At 34.6% G+C, this 17,350-nt stretch overlaps 1 protein-coding gene across 1 annotated transcript; it reads left to right on the top strand.

Annotated features, from left to right (window-relative positions):
- Nucleotides 1-67: 67 nt before the first annotated feature.
- Nucleotides 68-7,868, top strand: LOC108166861 (uncharacterized). Its single transcript, XM_017308521.2, has 11 exons — nucleotides 68-235; nucleotides 350-464; nucleotides 534-646; nucleotides 2,484-2,557; nucleotides 2,639-2,761; nucleotides 3,901-3,996; nucleotides 4,388-4,531; nucleotides 4,615-4,740; nucleotides 4,828-4,865; nucleotides 4,949-4,983; nucleotides 5,075-7,868. Exons 2-11 carry the CDS (start codon nucleotides 355-357, stop codon nucleotides 6,688-6,690), a joined length of 2,475 nt encoding a protein of 824 aa, XP_017164010.1. The 5' UTR covers nucleotides 68-235; nucleotides 350-354; the 3' UTR covers nucleotides 6,691-7,868.
- Nucleotides 7,869-17,350: the final 9,482 nt, after the last annotated feature.

Raw genomic sequence — 17,350 nt, 5'->3', positions numbered from 1 at the left:
ATGCACCAGCAGTGTTGTAGGTGTGGCTAAAACGAAAGAGAAAGCAGATCAGCCTGCTGTGTGTCAACGACACAGCCCATCAAAAGCATAGTTTTCATTTAAAGCTAAAATACGCCCAGGACGACTTTTTTTTTCCATTCTTGCGTCGCGTTTTGCATTTTGATCTGTTTGGATTTTGAAGCCGATGTTTTACTTGAAAACGGAATCAAAATTAATAGATCTGACTACGCTTACGGTAAGATTATGAGACTTTTTTTTTTTACTAACTTGGTATTTGCATAAATAGGACATATATTTCTATTTACTCGTATTGGTTGTTGTCTCCTTTGCTTTGGTTCTACGAACCAAGGATCAATGTCTACCTCCAAGTACCACGGTTTGATCAATCAAGGATCAACATGTTACCTGAACAGCGTGCTGCAGGTGCTTTTCATGACCAAAGAGTTCAGAGAGGCTGTAGAAAGGTTTGTTGTTTATTTCTATAAGACGTAAGAGCGTTCGGTTCGATGGTGTTAATTGTGTTTATTTCTCAGGTATCCCTGTGACTCAAAGTCTCTGGATTTCCATCTTAAGGATCTCTTTAATGAGTTGAAGAGTGATACAGCATCTACAACCAAACTCACTGACGTGTTAGGCATCAGCAAAGGTAAAATGAACATTTTATACAAACACAAAGCATGGGGTTGCCGGGTTGGAAGAGTCATCGAGTATCGTAAAGAAAGAATACTTTTAAATCACATTACGCAGGTTGCTGAAAAGTATTTAATTACTCTCAATATTGTGCAAATATTCAGCAAGCAAAGGAGAATCAATCAGTTTTTAGACATACATTTTGAAACTTTGCTATTGCAAGAAAGCCTTTCTCTGGGAAAAGGATATCCCACAGGAAACTGTGCACCTATCCATCTATTACGGAAACTTATTTTTGGTAGGTGAATTTTAGAATGACTTCGTTAATCACATGTCTTGTACCTTGCTGAAACATAAAAGAACAGAAAATCAGTGTGTAGAGTGAACCCCATTATGACTGAAAGACAGTTTGGGAAGAACAATGGACCAAAATTATCCATTGTTTTTTTTTAAAGAGATATCTGGGAAGCGCTTTTCTGCAAAATACTTGAATGTTTGACTGCATTTCTGTGTGTGATCCATATGTTTTCCCCATGTCATTCCAGTGTTCTAATTATCCTTGGTTTAATTTGCCTGGTTTATCTGTATGTGTGAATAACTGAATCTTACAGATATTCCAAATAAAACAAACATTTTTCAAATTTTTCTTGTTTCAGGTTAGTTAGAATTATCAAAATTATTTTTATTTTCTAAATGCCAGATATCTTCAGGAGATTTTTTTGTAACTTTATACAAATTCATTCGTTTACATACATTTGGTCTGGTCATTTTAATGGGTAATTGTCTTTTAATCTCTATGCCTTGGGTCAAACCCTTTGGTTTTCTTCTATCTTATCTCTGCATGAAGTCTACCTGTTCTTCCTGCAACAAAACAGCCACAAATCATGAAGATGCCATAAACATAATTCATAGATCGGATGGTAAAGGCATCCTTGTTTTTCCTCCAACTGTAAAAAAGGTCATTACAGACAAATAGTTCCACTTTAGTTTTATGAGACCACAGGACATATCTCCCAAAATGACGATGTTTATCACCATGTGGATTTGCAAACTACAATCTAGGTTTTTAATGTTTGAGTGAACTTTCAGTCCATGTCGGTGTGAACATGTTTCACTGTGGATAATGACACTGTCTTACCAACATCTTCACAAGGTCTTTGGTTTTTGTTCTGGGTTTAATCTGCACATTTCAGACCAAAACATGTTTATCTCTGAGACATAGAACCTCATCCTTTCTGAGCAAAAGGATGGTTGGACATTCCCACCTTGTCTACTGCAAATAATTGTTTGAACAGATGAATGGTATAATCTGCATAAAAAATGCAAACTGAAATTGTTAGTGAGAAAAAAAACCCTAAAAATTAAGAAACTAAAAAATGGGGTTGTGCTAATGTACATACCTTTAATCTAATACTTTAAATTCCCTTTGAGTTTATAACTGTACTTTTTATGAGGGTTTGACTCCATGGCACATTATGGCAAAATATTTCCTTTTTTTGTTGTTGTTTTTTTTTCAAATAAAAAATTTAAAATCTATCAAATTCAAAGAGCAACTCCCTGGCACAGTGTTCTTCAGATCTCCCCACAGATGTTCAGGTTTGGACTCTAGCAAATTCAAAGCTTTAATCATTTTTACAACGAAGACACTCTTTTGTTAATTTTGATGTGTGCCCTGAGTGAAAGATGTGGGTAGGGTTACCTTAAGCTTAAAATAAAATTGAGCTTCCAAAATACTTTGATATTTGCTGAAATGTATGTTTTTATAAAAGATACACATGTCCTTAAACTTTTTAAAGGCAAACTTAATGGAAAATCAATTTTAACATTTTATCCTCTGCTTTTGTGCACTCAAGATTTTTTGCAGAGTGATGCTGCAGAGTGGTTTGAAAACATTCTGAGCAAAATGTCAAATCCTGATGCAACAGAGGTATGCATTTCATAATATATGTCATCTCATACAATTAAAAATATAAAACTAAGTGTTTTTTTTTTGTTTTTTTTTCATCAGTTATTCCAGGGAATACAGACAACTAAAAACAAATGCACCGATTGTTCAATAGAAACCAAAACTGAAGATCCATTTTGGAGTTTACCTCTTGAAATGAAAGATAGTTTTGACAACTATGATGTGGTAAGAAATACCTCCTGTACATTACATTATTATGCACATTTATATTTTGTGAATAATTATATTACTGGAATAATTTGTACTTCCAACTGAACACCAACTAAACTTTCTCCAGTCCATCTCATATGTAGGCTTTTGCTATATTCCCCTATTGTGTTTTGGTTTAGTGGTATGATTTAGTAAACCTTAAATACCAGCCAGTAGCGCAAAAAGTGGGTATGCAGCGCATGCAACTCATAGGGGCGCAGCACCAGAGGCGACGTCAAAACCCCGTCTGGAGGGGGTGGCGCGCCTATTATGTTTTGTCACCTCGCGCACGTGACGAGCTAAATGTGGCAAGTTTTACCCTTCACGTATCGTCGTCTCGGGGGGTGGGGGAGTAAGAGCGAGCGTATGTTTTCCACGCTCCTTCAACCTTCCTTGGGGTGGGGGCATCCACCTGAATAATGTGTAGTTGCGCCACTAATACCACCAAGGAAACAATATTGCCAGTTCATTTTTAGGGGCTTTCCAACAAAGCTATCCCAGTGCTATTAAAGCTGGTGGTTCTGTGAAATCCACCAGACAAACATTAACACTTTGCAATGTTAAGAATGTTATGTTCAGAAACAGTCAGTGTTTGTAAATCATCTTTTAAGAACTGTATTTATGAACTGTGCTGCAAACTAGTTACATGCGTACGATTAAACCATACTAACAAATGAAATGAAAGACCTTAAAGTAATTATAAACCATATTTCACACAATTATTAATCCAGTTGAAAATAACAATAGTGAGCTAGAATCTGTCAACATTCACTACTTGAAAACACATTGAAACTAAAAGAAAGATGAGAAATAACAACTAGTTCTAATTATTTTACTCAATCACATTTTTTTACTAATGATTGAACTGCATTTTTTTGTTCTAAATCAAGCAGTTATTAGATGCTAGTACCAAATCAGACTTCAGAGTATGCAGCTCTCACAAGCTCAGCTCAGCTGCCAGCTTTTGTTCCAGGTGGAGCGGTCACTCTGTGGCTGGGTGGCTGATTCAGATGTTTTAATGGTTTCCCACATAGAATAGCAGATGGTTTTGATACAAAGTATTAACATTTTCCAGCCAAAAATCTGAAACAAATTACCAAAACACTTTTTTTCAGTTAAATGGTTTTGAAAACTACTTCAATGAGTCCAAACTCAGTGGAGAAAACCAATTGTACTGTGAAAAGTGTTCCACCAAATCAGATACTACAATGGTAAGTTTTATTCATGCTTGTTTATAAAGAATTCCAGCTTTAGTTATTATATGCAATATAATTGTTTATAGCATAAAAAAATAAAAGTGAAATTATTATATTGTGATGGCAAACAGCAGTCGAGATAAAAAATAAAGTACACAATGTTTTAAATGTAACAGTTTATGTTCTATTTATCTTTAAACTGTAAATGATAAACAGTGATCTAAACTGGCTGATAAAGTTCTGCCGTGTTATTACATGACGATATAAAAAGCATATAAAATCACCCAAACAATTGAGTTTTAGATCTTGCATGGGATTGTTTTAAATTGCTTACATTTATAAATATGTAATAACTCTAGTAGCATCTTCATATTTATTATTTTGATTCTATATGTGTGTCAATTAGAAAGTAGAAATGAAGCATCACCCTGAAGTTTTGACTCTGCTGTTGAAGAGATTCAAGTTCAATTACTTCTTTATGAAACACGTGAAAGTCAATCGCAGAGTAAAGATTCCAGAGTACTTACAGATACCACCCTATGGAGAAATGGTACAGTACACAGCAATTTACTAAAATATTTCTCATTCATGCTATGATTTTTTTATTATTATTTATTACTTTCTTGTTCTCAGAGTCCTACTTATCAGCTGTATGCATATGTGGAACATTCTGGTGAGCTGAAAAACGGGCATTATATTGTTAATATAAAAGACCAGAATGGTGAATGGTACATGTTCAACGATTGTAGAGTTTTTAAGGTATGTTTTTCTGTTATTGTCAGTGAAGCATCAATATTTAAGCAAAGGAAAAATATTAAGTATTTCTACTCTTTTTTTTTTGTACAGACATACTGCCAGCCATTTAGTTGTAAAAACCATGAAATGTAAGTGCTTATCTGTCATTCTGTGTTTCCATATATTTTTCAAGTATAACTTACTTGACCCTGTTTTACATCATATTCCCTAGGAGCTTTGAAGCTTACCTGTTGTTCTACAGGAAGAGTAAGAAAACAAATCTCTGTTATTACAAATTAGATTTAGAAAGACTACCATCTTATCTAACTTTACTTTTCTCTTCTTTTTTGATCTGTAGTATCTCCCACTGTTGCAGACAACAACGGCACATCTACATCTGGATGTTCCAAATCATATATCGATAAAGAGCCCAAAGAAGGGCAGGAGGGTAAAGAGGATCATTTTGTGACGAACAGTGACAAACCTACTGAAGACAGAAAACTAGTGGAAATAGATACTAGTAAGAGTAATGTAGAAATGGGAAACAAACAGATACAAAGTGACAGAAGAAGCACTAAAGATAATGACAAACACAACAAACAGGATCAGGATTTGGACAAGAAACAATATGCTAGGGCCAAACTAAATGAAAGTCTTCCTACAGGTTTACATAATGAAAATTCTGTAGTTTCTAAGTCAGATACCACAAAAGGAAACATGAAAGAAAGACAGGAACAAAACAAGGCAGCAGCTCGGGCAGAGTGCAGTGGAGTCAAAGAGGAAGGGGAAATAAATGAAAAGAAAAACAATAAAATGGACAAACAAGCCAAGGATCAAGAAAGGATTCCATGTGATAAACGGTATACTAAATATGATCTAGTGAAACCTTTAGTTGGCGTTCACAACAATCCATCAAAGCTTCATTCAGACAGGAAAGAAGACAGGAAAGAATTAAACATGACTCCTCAAGATTGTGTTGATGTCTGCAATAGAGCAGAAGTGAACAGGAGCAATAAACAAGCTCAGAGCAATAGAAGCGAGGATGACTGTGAAAGTCTGAAAAACCTTGTTGACAACAACGAACGACCAGGACGACATGATCTTCAGAGAACTGAAATGGAAGTTATTTTAAATAAACCAGCAGAAAATCACAAGCCTCCACAAAAACGAAAAAATAGTCATTCACCAGAAATTGATCAACATGTTGAGATTCGGGGAGAATCCTATAAAATATGTGAGATAATGATAAACGGTAAAAATGAAAAATACATACTACTTAAAGAAATCTGTCAGGCAAGCAGAGAAGATAATGGCATACTGGATAAATGTTATAAAGCAGACTGTGAAATATACAAACTATTTTTTGATCACATACATGTTTCAGAGGAACCGTGCACAACGCCGCCTGGGTCCAAAAGAAAAGTTACAAAAATGCAAACAGGAGTACCATCAGAAAGTTACAGAGGTGGGAGTGAAAAGAGTCAGGAAACAAGGCCAGTAAATCAACCTGGACAAATAATTTCTGCCCCTTCATGTCCTCCTGATCAAAATCAAATGGCCATCAGAATTCATAGTACTGCAAATAAGCCATTTGAGAACAAAGATGCTGGTTTAGAATACAATTCCCTCACCAGCCAATGGTCCAGGGACACAACACGCTCCTTAGAGGTTGGTGGGGGAGCAGGTGGTGACCTCCAGCAGCCATTGGGCCCACAATGTCCTGGTAGCAGTGAAGGATTAGCATCTCATTTTCAAGGTTTGACGCTGAATCATTCATCAGATCCAAACAAAACCGGTCACCAAAGAGTTCGTACAAAAAGTGGAACTTTCACTGGGAACCAGCAATTCACTGACTCAGATGACAGAAAAAATGCAATTTCCCAATCTGACACACAACCACATGTAAAAACGGATGAAACGGAGAAAAGTAGTAAAGATGTGTGTTCCAACCTATTCAGACCGTTCTATAACTGAAGAGTTAAGCATTAGAATGAAGCAAAAACCCAAATGTCAACAGGAGTATTTCTTTCATTTTGAAGATGTGTGAATCTTCTCTTTCTGGATAAACATGTTGTAGTAAACTAAAATAGTTTTTGAAAATTATTTTGTGACAGATTATTTTCCTATTCCAAAACATCAGTTTAAAATGTATAAACTTCAGGTTTAAACTTTAAGATGATAGTTTAAAATATAGTACATGAGTAAATATTTAATGGTAACATATGACACATTGCTGTCTGGTTTTATTTTTAACTTGGTAATGAAGGAACTTTTAAAAGTGACTTTTTGGTCTTGGTGTGTCTGGTTTGGAAAGTATTACAATGTGTATGATTTGTGTATTACTGTTTGCTTTTTTTCTATTTTTGCTTTACATGTTAAATCTTTAATTAAACAAACATGCTTCTTTTTAATTAAATCTAAGGAGTGTAAATATTATGAGACCATCTTATTTACTTTATACATTCTGACTTGCTTTTGTACAATATCTTAATTTTGAAATGTGTTTAATGAGAAACGATTAGTAGTAAATCATCCAAATCTGCAGTAAAGTTGTACCAATTCAGTATTTGGATTCTAATTTAACACTATTTTTATTACATCATCCAATTTTTAAATCATCTGATTCAACACTGATCCCCTAAAAAGAAATACTTGTTTTATTTTTTATTCTAAAACCAAAATAAATTTGATTTGTTTAAAATGTTGCTCTGTCTCAGGTTGCTTTTACTTACTTTGTATAGTTTGATGCTTATATGTTATGCATGCAATTTTATAAATAATCTTCTGAACCTCTGGCCACAAAGCAAATATATTTATTCGTTATTAACATACACACAGATGACCAGTTTACTACTTGACTTATAATGGGAATTTGTTGAAGTGGATTTTCTTTTCGAACTGAATTTAAGAGTAAGAGAAGCTGTATGTGTTAAACATTACATTTTAAATTAATAATGCAATATATAATATACAAATTCACTTTCCTTCTCATTTATGCACTACTTTGCTTTTTTTTTTAAATCTCCTTTGGGAGACTTATGTACTCTGACAGTTTTATTAAATGGAAAAATTTGTTGTATTTAGGATGAAGAAAATATTTTTAAAGTTGGCATTAAATCACAGTAGAAATAATCAATGGGACAAAGAAATTAACTGTGTGATTATTATAATGGGAGGAATAACCTGTACTTGTATAGAACTTTATTAAGTTCACTGGACCCAAAGTTCTTCACACTACATTCAGTCATTCACACACTGATGGTGGTGAGCTACTGGATAGTAGCCACAGCTGCCATGGGGCAGTCTGACACAGGGGAAGCTGCCATGCACCAGCACCACCAGCCCCTCTAACCAACACCAGCAAGACGAGGTGGATGAATTTGCCCAAGGACACAACAACACACAGACAGAGCAAGGATTTGAACTGGCAAACAACTCCCAAGATAATGGGGTAAACTCTACAATGCATAACTGAAGATAAAGTTGTAATTTATTCAAATTTCAATTAGAACTACATGCAAACTAAACAATTTCTGAAAGAAGATCTAATTTCTCTTCTTTTATAACTTCTTTATCTTCATAATCATTAGCTGGAGCTCAGGCTTGTTTCTGTATCAAATAACTAGAAAATTATGAAGAAATTATAAGAATTGTTTCAGCAAATGAAACTCAGACAGATTTCTAGTGAAATATTTAATACTGCTGTGGTTTGCTCTGAGCTTAAACTTACCTGAGATAATGTTAAACTGAATTCAGATGGATAAAACTTTATTGCCATTAATGCAGAATTTTTCTTCTTTTGCTTTCCAAACAAAAAACACATTCATTTAATCACAATAACAATTTTATTCTGTGCATAGAATGAAACACTTTGCATGTCAAAGAAAAGTCATTTGACAGTTGATTTACTCAAACCACCTATAAAGGTTCGCTGAGCCTGTAAATTAGTGGTCTCCAAAGTGGGTCCTGGAGGCCTGGCATCCTGCATGTTCTACTTCTCTCCCTGGTTTAACACACCTGCATCAAATGATGACTCAATAGAAGGTCTAAGAAGAACATTGACTTGCTGAAAAAGTTGTTACTACCACCAGGGAGAGAACAAAAACATGCAGGATGCCGGCACTCGAGGACCCACTTTGGGCACCACTGCTCTAAATGGTCTCTTAGTCATGGGAAAGATTATAAATAACTGAGGCGAGAGGCAGGGTACACCCTGGACAGGTCACCAGTTTGTCGCAGGGCAACACACACACACACACACACCTAGGGAGAACATGCAAACTCCATGCAGAAAGACCCGAGCCGGGAATCAAACCCAGAACTTTCTTGCTGCAAGGCAACAGCTCTACCAACTGCACCACCGTGCAGCCTGACTGTTGGACCCTCTATGATTAATTTCACTGAATTAACCAGGGAAAGATGTGGACCACAGGTCTCAAACTCCAGTCATCAAGTGCCGCTGTCCTGCAACCTTTAGATATGCCTCTGCTGCACCACACCTGAGTAGAATAATTAGGTGACTAGAAAGGCTCTGGAAAACTGATATACACAAGAAGGAGGTATTTAAACCATTTCATTCCAGTGTTTTGTACCTGCGGCACATCGAAAAACTGCAGGACAGTGGCCTTTGAGGACTGGACTTTGACACCCTTGGTGTAGACCAACCAGTCCACTCCTTGTTTAAGGGGTGATAGGAGTGTCAGAAAACATCCATTTATATTGTCATTGTGAAATTCTGCTTCCAGGCACTTTTTTGTAGTGGGTTAGTGGGAATTTTATTGTGGCTTTAAGAAATTAGAAATAATAATAATTTTAAAAAAAACTGGAGCACAATAATCCTTTTCATTCCATAATCTGTTAAAGATTGTAGCATGTACAAAGTACAGAATTAGAATTTTACTTTTATTCTCTTAATTTCATTTATCAGAGTTGATGATATTTTACTTTAAAAAACAAACAAAAAAAGAACTGAAGGAAAAACGTTTTTAACCACCTGCCCTAGTTTTAGTTGTAATCTAGTCAGTAAATGAACAGCACATGATGGAAAGATAAATTTTATCTGTTACATTTGGTTTCTCTTTCTTAAATGTCTTAAGCTGTCTTTATACACACATTGTTAAAGCTGTTGGCAACCAGGGTTTATTGGTTTGGTAGTCAAGAACTTTGTTTTATTGGTTGTCAAGAACTGGGTATTATTTAGCTGAACTGTGAACCAGAAATGTTTCATAGCTGGGCCTTGACCTTAAACTAAATAACACATCAGATAACAAAAGTGATGAGGTCACACTTAAATTATCTCAGATTAGAAGACGTAAAAATAAAACTGCAGTAAAGTTGTAAACTGACTGTAAGGCTCTTTAACATAAATCTTAAAACATTACTTTATAAAACAATGCTCAAATACTTTAACATAAAGGTAACAAAACAAATGGAAGATATTAATATGACATAAAAATCTAACTTGGTTTGCATGTTAAGTTTTAACTTTGCGGTTTCTATTCAACAGAAATAATTACACTAAAAATAAATGTTATTCTATCTCTTGTGAAGACCTGTTTTATTTTGCTGATGCTCTGTGCGTGTCAAGAGTGAGTCATGCTGGAAAGTACCTGCAAGTTTCATTTTTCCTGCCTTGACCTTAAAAAATGAAGAGATTAGATAGAAAGAAATGTCACAACTAATCTGATTAGAAATGGTCAAAGATAAAGTCCAGAATTAATTTTTTTGTCAGTAAATTAGAATGATGGATTGAACCCATGTTAATAGCATCTGTTCATATTATACTGTAGTTACTATATGACAATTACCTGCTGCAGTTTTATTTATTTATTGATTGATGTCACATCAAGTATTGTGACACTAAGTTTAGCTTTATTTGTTAACTTAAGTTTCTATCCAGCAGAAATCATTTAACTGATGAAATGAAACTTTGGATGAAAGTTTCATTTCATCCAAAGTTTTATTTCATCAGAGTGGGTTGAGTAAGAGCCCAACACACTCTTACTCATTGGGTTGGGCTTCTAACTTTTTATAGTCAAATTTATTGCCTTGTCACATGACAGAAAGTGAAACTGATTCAAACAGTTAAGGATAAAAAAAATATCAGTTTTGTTTGTTCCCTTTGGTTCCTCTTGAGCATTTACAAGAAATCATGTGACTTAAGAGTGAAACTATTTGTTACTCCATGTCATAGCTGGTTTGACTGGCTTGTTTATCAAGAAGCAGTTTGGTGGTTTTGAAGCTTTTTTAACATGACTCATCATGTAGACAGAAACTAAGAGATACTAACCTGTTTCTTAGCAACAATTTATTTTTTGTTGGCATTTTCTAATGATTTCTGTTATTCAGAGATGTTTTCCTGTGAATGAACAGAGACAGTTTGTTGCATTATTTTATGCTGTTCCAAACTTGAAATATTATTCTCTTTTTTTAAATTGTCATTTTAAAGTGATGTGAAGTTGCAGTCAAATGACAACATTGATATGAGTGATTCATATCAAGAACTATAAAGATAAAATGTTTTACATTTCAACTAATGGTGACATGCAACACATTGATTATTGGAAATTGTGTTCTGTTTTTATACAACTCCACTGTCAGTGTGGTGCGCCCTCTAGTGTTTTCAGCAACAACTGAATGAAGGGAGAGTCCTTTACCCACTAAAATCAATTGAAGTGTTTGAGATACTTGTTTTTCTTCACGTTTTCTCAAGCTTAGTTTTTACTGCATTAATAAAAATATAATAGAATTCTTAAGGTCTTTTTCTTCAATAAAAAAGATAAAGCTTTCTGAAATATTTAATAGACCCTGGTTGTTGTTTTTTCAGTCAGTGAATATGTTTGGGTTGCCTTTAAAGTTTTTCGCAGTAATGTAACAATGTTTGTTTTGTGTGGCACAGTTAGTTGATCAGGCCTCATATACTGAGACAAATATTTTTCACTGCAACAATTTTAGGTTCAGCTCCCACACTGACATTTGCTCCATATCTCCTTTCTTACTCTGTCTCCTTTTTTGGCCAGCAACTAGTGTCAATAGGACTGGTGCCATAAGTGACTTTTAGAGAAAAAAAAAAGGGTGTCAGGACTCTACACATATTTATGGTTTTCTGTTCTTCACAGAGTTTGACGTAGTGCAAGTAATGTTACATTGGCTCTCTTTACCACAGCTTTAAGTGTCATTTACTGCCAATCAATTCTGCTTCAACATTCTGACAATTTCAAATGTAAATTATTTTGCAAGCAAGTAAATGGGCTCATATTTATATTTAGACAATTTGGATTTTGTTTGACACATTTTTATTATGACAAAAATCAATACAAATTACTTCATCTAATGCAAAAGCCACTGACATTTCACCAAATAAAACAAAAATATCCAAATAAAATAGAGAAAATATAATAAGTTGTTTGTATTACATATTTACTCAACCTGTTCCTGTTGAAGTTTTTTCTTCATTGTGACTCTTAAATCTTCAACATCCTCATGTGCTGATTGCCAACTTATGTGCTTTTTCTCCTGTAATTTAAAACCTATTCATTCTCCATTCTTACATTAATGTTATCTGTATCTGTTATCAATAATTCCCTATTTTATCACTTGTTGTCACTTGTTGACATGAAAAGATTTTCTTCTGAATGGTTGATCTGACTAGAATCATCACATTTCACTGTGCAGCAGAGTCTACAGATCAATAACGCAGAGAAAAGTAAAGTTAGACAACATCATAATCTTTCTAAAATTAATCTGCAATAATTGAGATGTGATCTTACTTTGTCTGTAGAACAACAGATAAACTAGATCGCTCCTGGGAAAAAGTGACATGAAAATAGGATCAATTAATAGTAACAATATATGAAACAACAAAATGACAAAATAAGCATTTACTGCAAGTGTAGCTTTACCTGAACAGACTAGAATGATTAAATATGTTTTCCTTTGCTTAAGTATTTATGTTTTACCATAATTAGATAAAGACATACTTCAAAAACGTTGTGGTTGTCAAATTTCTGCCATTTGCCATCGTCCTGATCTTTTATTGTAACAATGTAATGTCCACTTTTCAGTTCACCAATATGCTCTGAATATTCATGCAGGTGATAAGACTATTGCTGAAAACCAGGAAAATTATAAATTTAAAAAGCAAAATCATAGTGTAAATGAGAAATATTTTAATAAATAGTTGTGTGCTGATTTTATCAGGCCTTGTCAAAAAATTGAATCTCTTCAATAGCAGAATCTGTCATGATGTGGTTAAAGGTGGTGAGAGTGAGCGCAGGCAGGACCCAGATTGAGAGGTGATGAAGATGATTGATTTAATAGAAAGTAGCTCAACAGTCCAGTTCAGGCGGCACAGCAGAGAACACAAGCAAAGCTTAAATCGGTAGCAACAGAAACAAAAGACTGACCACGAAAGCTAAACCGACCAGGACTATACAGTTCTACTGGAGGGCTAACAAATAGACTGACATACAATGAGGATCCGACGATGGACAGAGACAACAGGTGGGGTTAAATACACAGGGAAGGTAATCAGGGAACTGGACACAGCTGGGAACAAACAGGGAAGACAGAGACTCACAGGGGAACCGAACTAAATGAACATAGAAAAATCTTAAAATAAATGCACAGAAAAAACAGATCATAACAGAATCAAAACTTTAGGGGATCCTTCATTTCTGATTTCTATTCAATACATACAAAATGAAAATTATAAAGCTGAACACATGGATGCTATCAACAGCACAGAATACGGTCTGCTGTGTTAGAACTTAGAAAACCTGTAGATATGAAAGGACTGGAACGATAAGCCACCATTGACAAAACCAACTTTAGCTGATAGTTATATTTAACTTGGTTAAGATGTTGAAGTTAAACAGAAATAATCACACATTAACAAGAGCAAGTCTGCACCCACACGTCAAACATCCTGCCATTATCCCCAAATCAAGTCATGTGTCATCTTTACTGATTAAACACTTCCATGAAAAGGTGCAGCATCATGGAAGGTACCACCTGAACCACCATAACCCATATAGTGCAGGTTATACTTTAATATATTATAAAGGAAACATTTAGACACATTTCTCTGTGCTCTTGGACTAAAGTGATGAAATTGTTTCTTTTATTATTGATGATGAAAGTGGGATTCTGCTCTAACAATGACATGAGAGAAGCAGCAAAATATCCTGGGACTAACAAGTCAGAGTGACGGCAAAAAAAATAAACAATCGTAAGACTATTGGTGCAAGGTTCATGATCCACCAGGCTGACACACCTTAAAGTGACAGAGTCCTTAAAATGAAGTTTCAAAGACATGATCAGTCATGTTTTCTAGATGCCACAGGAAATAAAAACATCAGTAGAAACGAACGGCGAGTCTTTGTGAATCTGAAATCACATTAACCAATTTAAATATCCTAATGACCTTTGTGTTTGTTTGCCTAGAGGTGAGAAAACCTCACAGTTTTACACTGTAACAAAATAAATGTTCTGTTTGCTATCAAAAATTAACTAGTAAAAAAAGGTTGCATTGCTTCTTTTTGCTAAAGTTTCTTCAGTATTTATATGTTTCTACTGGCTATAAATTCTGCATTTAACTGAGATCCTGTTTTAACTTCATGTACAGCTTTGTGTATTTTCTTCTTTTATCACTTTGACATCAAGACACATCATGAACGCAGCACCTACCTGTGCGTAACCAAAACAGAGAGAGAAATTATTCAGACATTTTGTCTCTTACTGTTTGAGTAACAGCAAAGTAAGGTTAGAGAGCATCAAAGAATAAAATCAGATTATGGTTCTGAGTCAAACTGTAGCATTTTAACTCCAGTGAGTGAAATGCATCTGAAACAAATCTAACAATTAAGTATCTAATATCAAAGAAGATTCTGAACAATAGAAGAGATCAAGTGCTGAGTTTTGAGAGTCATGGTTCTTTAATTTTCCCCCTTGTTTTTGGATTCACTGACATTTTGTATTACTGAAGTAAACAGGAAAATGAGTCACTGCAGTCATGAAGACTTTTAGACATTAAAGAACAACAGCGCCTCCCAGTGGTCAGTAAAACTGAGGGTTTCTACAGCTATCAGTAAATTAAAGGCCTTTTTTAGACCAATGGGAATTACAAAAAATAAGTTAAGTTATGTTCTTAAACGTCCTCCCACCCTGAGTACTCCTTGCTCATCAACAAATGGGTTCAAGCTATACAACCTGTGTGTCTTATCCTTGAGTTGAATGTCCTTTCCTTGGGTTAAGTCCTTGATTTCCTTGCTGAAGGTGTTTTCTTGTGCAAGTTTTATTATGAGCAGTTCTGCTTCTCGTCTGTCCTCAACACGTGTTTTCACCTTTTGTTTGTGTGTCTCCTTTAAAATCTTTCACAAATTTCCTTAGACGAGCAATAGCTTTAACAGCTCTTCTCCAGTCTGAAAATTTGTTGAGATGATCAAGTATTGTTCTCCTTTCTTGCATATGTACTGTTTTCAGCTCTGGGTCATTTGAAATAACTTCAATTATCTTGTCAGTTTTAATGGGTAGCTCACTTTACCACAAAACCTCTGGTCGTTTAAACAGTTAGATTTGAGTAGCTGTTGGACACTTAGTCCTCTTGATGCATGGTCTGCAGGATTATTCTCAGATGGTACATGGTGCCACTGATATGGGTCTGTGAGTGACTTTATTCTTTGAATCCCATTTGCCACAAACACATGAAATCTTTTGGCATCATTAAATATTATAGGATGGAAAAGTAGAAGTTCACAAACTCATTGATATATTTTAAAGAATACCACAGCATTTTTACGATTACACTTATTTTCTCCTTCTGGGATTTCAACATCTACAGGTCGATATGATCAGTGCTAAACACTTCCATGGTGTGGAGATAGGATCTAAGTAAATAAACATAAAAATATCAAAAGAAGAATCCCAGAAGAAAATAAAGCCCAAACACCTGTTGATCATAACAGATATTAATCTCTTTGCTATATTTTTGTGCTATAGTTTATTAATTTCTTTTATTGTCAATATTTTTTCAATCATCTTTTTGTTGATTGTGTGATGTTTTTCTTAGTTTATGTCTTTCACATGCATGTACTGGGTTCTTGTTTTATTTGTAAAGTTTATTCTGGATTGCTTGTGCTCAGCAATGTCAATATACTGACCTCACATGTTGGCCTTTTAGTCTGTATTGGGTTTTCTCCACAAAACAATGATTGTCCTTGATGTCTTTTTCTAGCAGTTATTCCACTGGGTGGCACTCTTACTCAGAATGTTGAGTTACAGTAAAAATATAAATCCAGAAAGTTCTGCTGGATAAAATAGAAAAGTAAATGTTGTTGGTCCAAACATGGAGGGTGCTGTACACACCTGCACTAATAGTGTTTAGTATGGGCAGATATGTATTACTATAACAGGAAAAACATTGCATTGCTTAATTTTTGTAAGTTTCTATTTTTCTTTCTTTTTGACTCCACAGGTGCTATTGCATTTTCGCCAGACCAAATTGCATAACCGCATAGAGGGAATAATCTCAATACTATGTCGATTTCTAGTTTTGACAGGAATCTAGAAAGCTTTTCACATGAATGTTTGGAACACGCTTCATCTTTTGAAGCCAGCTTTTCCGACACCTTGTGAATGCAGCATCAGCATCAACACCCGTTAAATCAGAACATAAAGAGAAACTATTCCAACATTTTATCTCAGTGGAACAGCAAAATTTAGGGATTATCAAAGAAACTGGAAACATCCCAGGTACTTCCAGGTGTTGAATCAAACAGCTGAGATAGAGGTAGGCAGCTTCGTGTCTTAGGATAATATCCTCGTCTGGAACATCATAAATGAAAAACATTTTCCCTTTTCACACTGTATTATTCTCATCTAAGTGAAAATTATAGTCTCTCAGTGCTATGTAAAGCCAATTTTAAAACAATAAAAGTTAAAACAATATTTTGCAACATATAAATTAAGTCCATTGTTAGTTTTGTGTAAGCTATATCCATTAAACGTTTGAGATGAGACATCACCTCAAACGTGATGTCTCATCACGTTTGAGGTGATGAGACATCATCACCTCACAACATATTTCCATGTTGTTGACAATATTTCCATGTCAACATGGAAATATTGACAAATATTTCCATGTTTGTCAATATGGAAATATTACTGAATTCCGAGTAAAATCTGAATCTGAATAATTTAGGCTAAATTGAACATTTTGCTAAACTTTTTCCTGAAATGTCCCTCTCTGCGAGAGTAAAAGACATTTCTAATTTACTCCAGACAGAAGATACAAAGAGACATTGCTTTGACCTCTTTAAATTAATATTTAGATTCACCCAGATTGCTTTATAATGAAAAATGGAGATCTTTGATGAGGAAATTACATTTTGTCTACAAAGTATTTTGAGTTAAATTCCAAAATGCAACAAATTAACCCCAAAATCTTTGCTATAATTATTGTTTGCCCCATAGGCATTTTTCCCTCACTGATGCTCCAATAACAATTTTAATATTTTAAAGGCTCACTAGTGAGAATGTAATATTACAAACCTTTCCCATTGGTGCAATAAAGTCAATAATTTTATTGTTCCCTGTTCATATCCACTGATGTTCATGCAGATCTTGCATGAAAACA

Source organism: Poecilia reticulata, chromosome 18 (genome assembly GCF_904066995.2).
Source record: "Poecilia reticulata chromosome 18, P_reticulata-male-v2, whole genome shotgun sequence".
Lineage (NCBI taxonomy): Eukaryota > Metazoa > Chordata > Actinopteri > Cyprinodontiformes > Poeciliidae > Poecilia > Poecilia reticulata.
The sequence above is the reverse complement of the archived record's forward strand: the minus strand, read 5'-3'. Positions and strand labels throughout refer to the sequence as shown.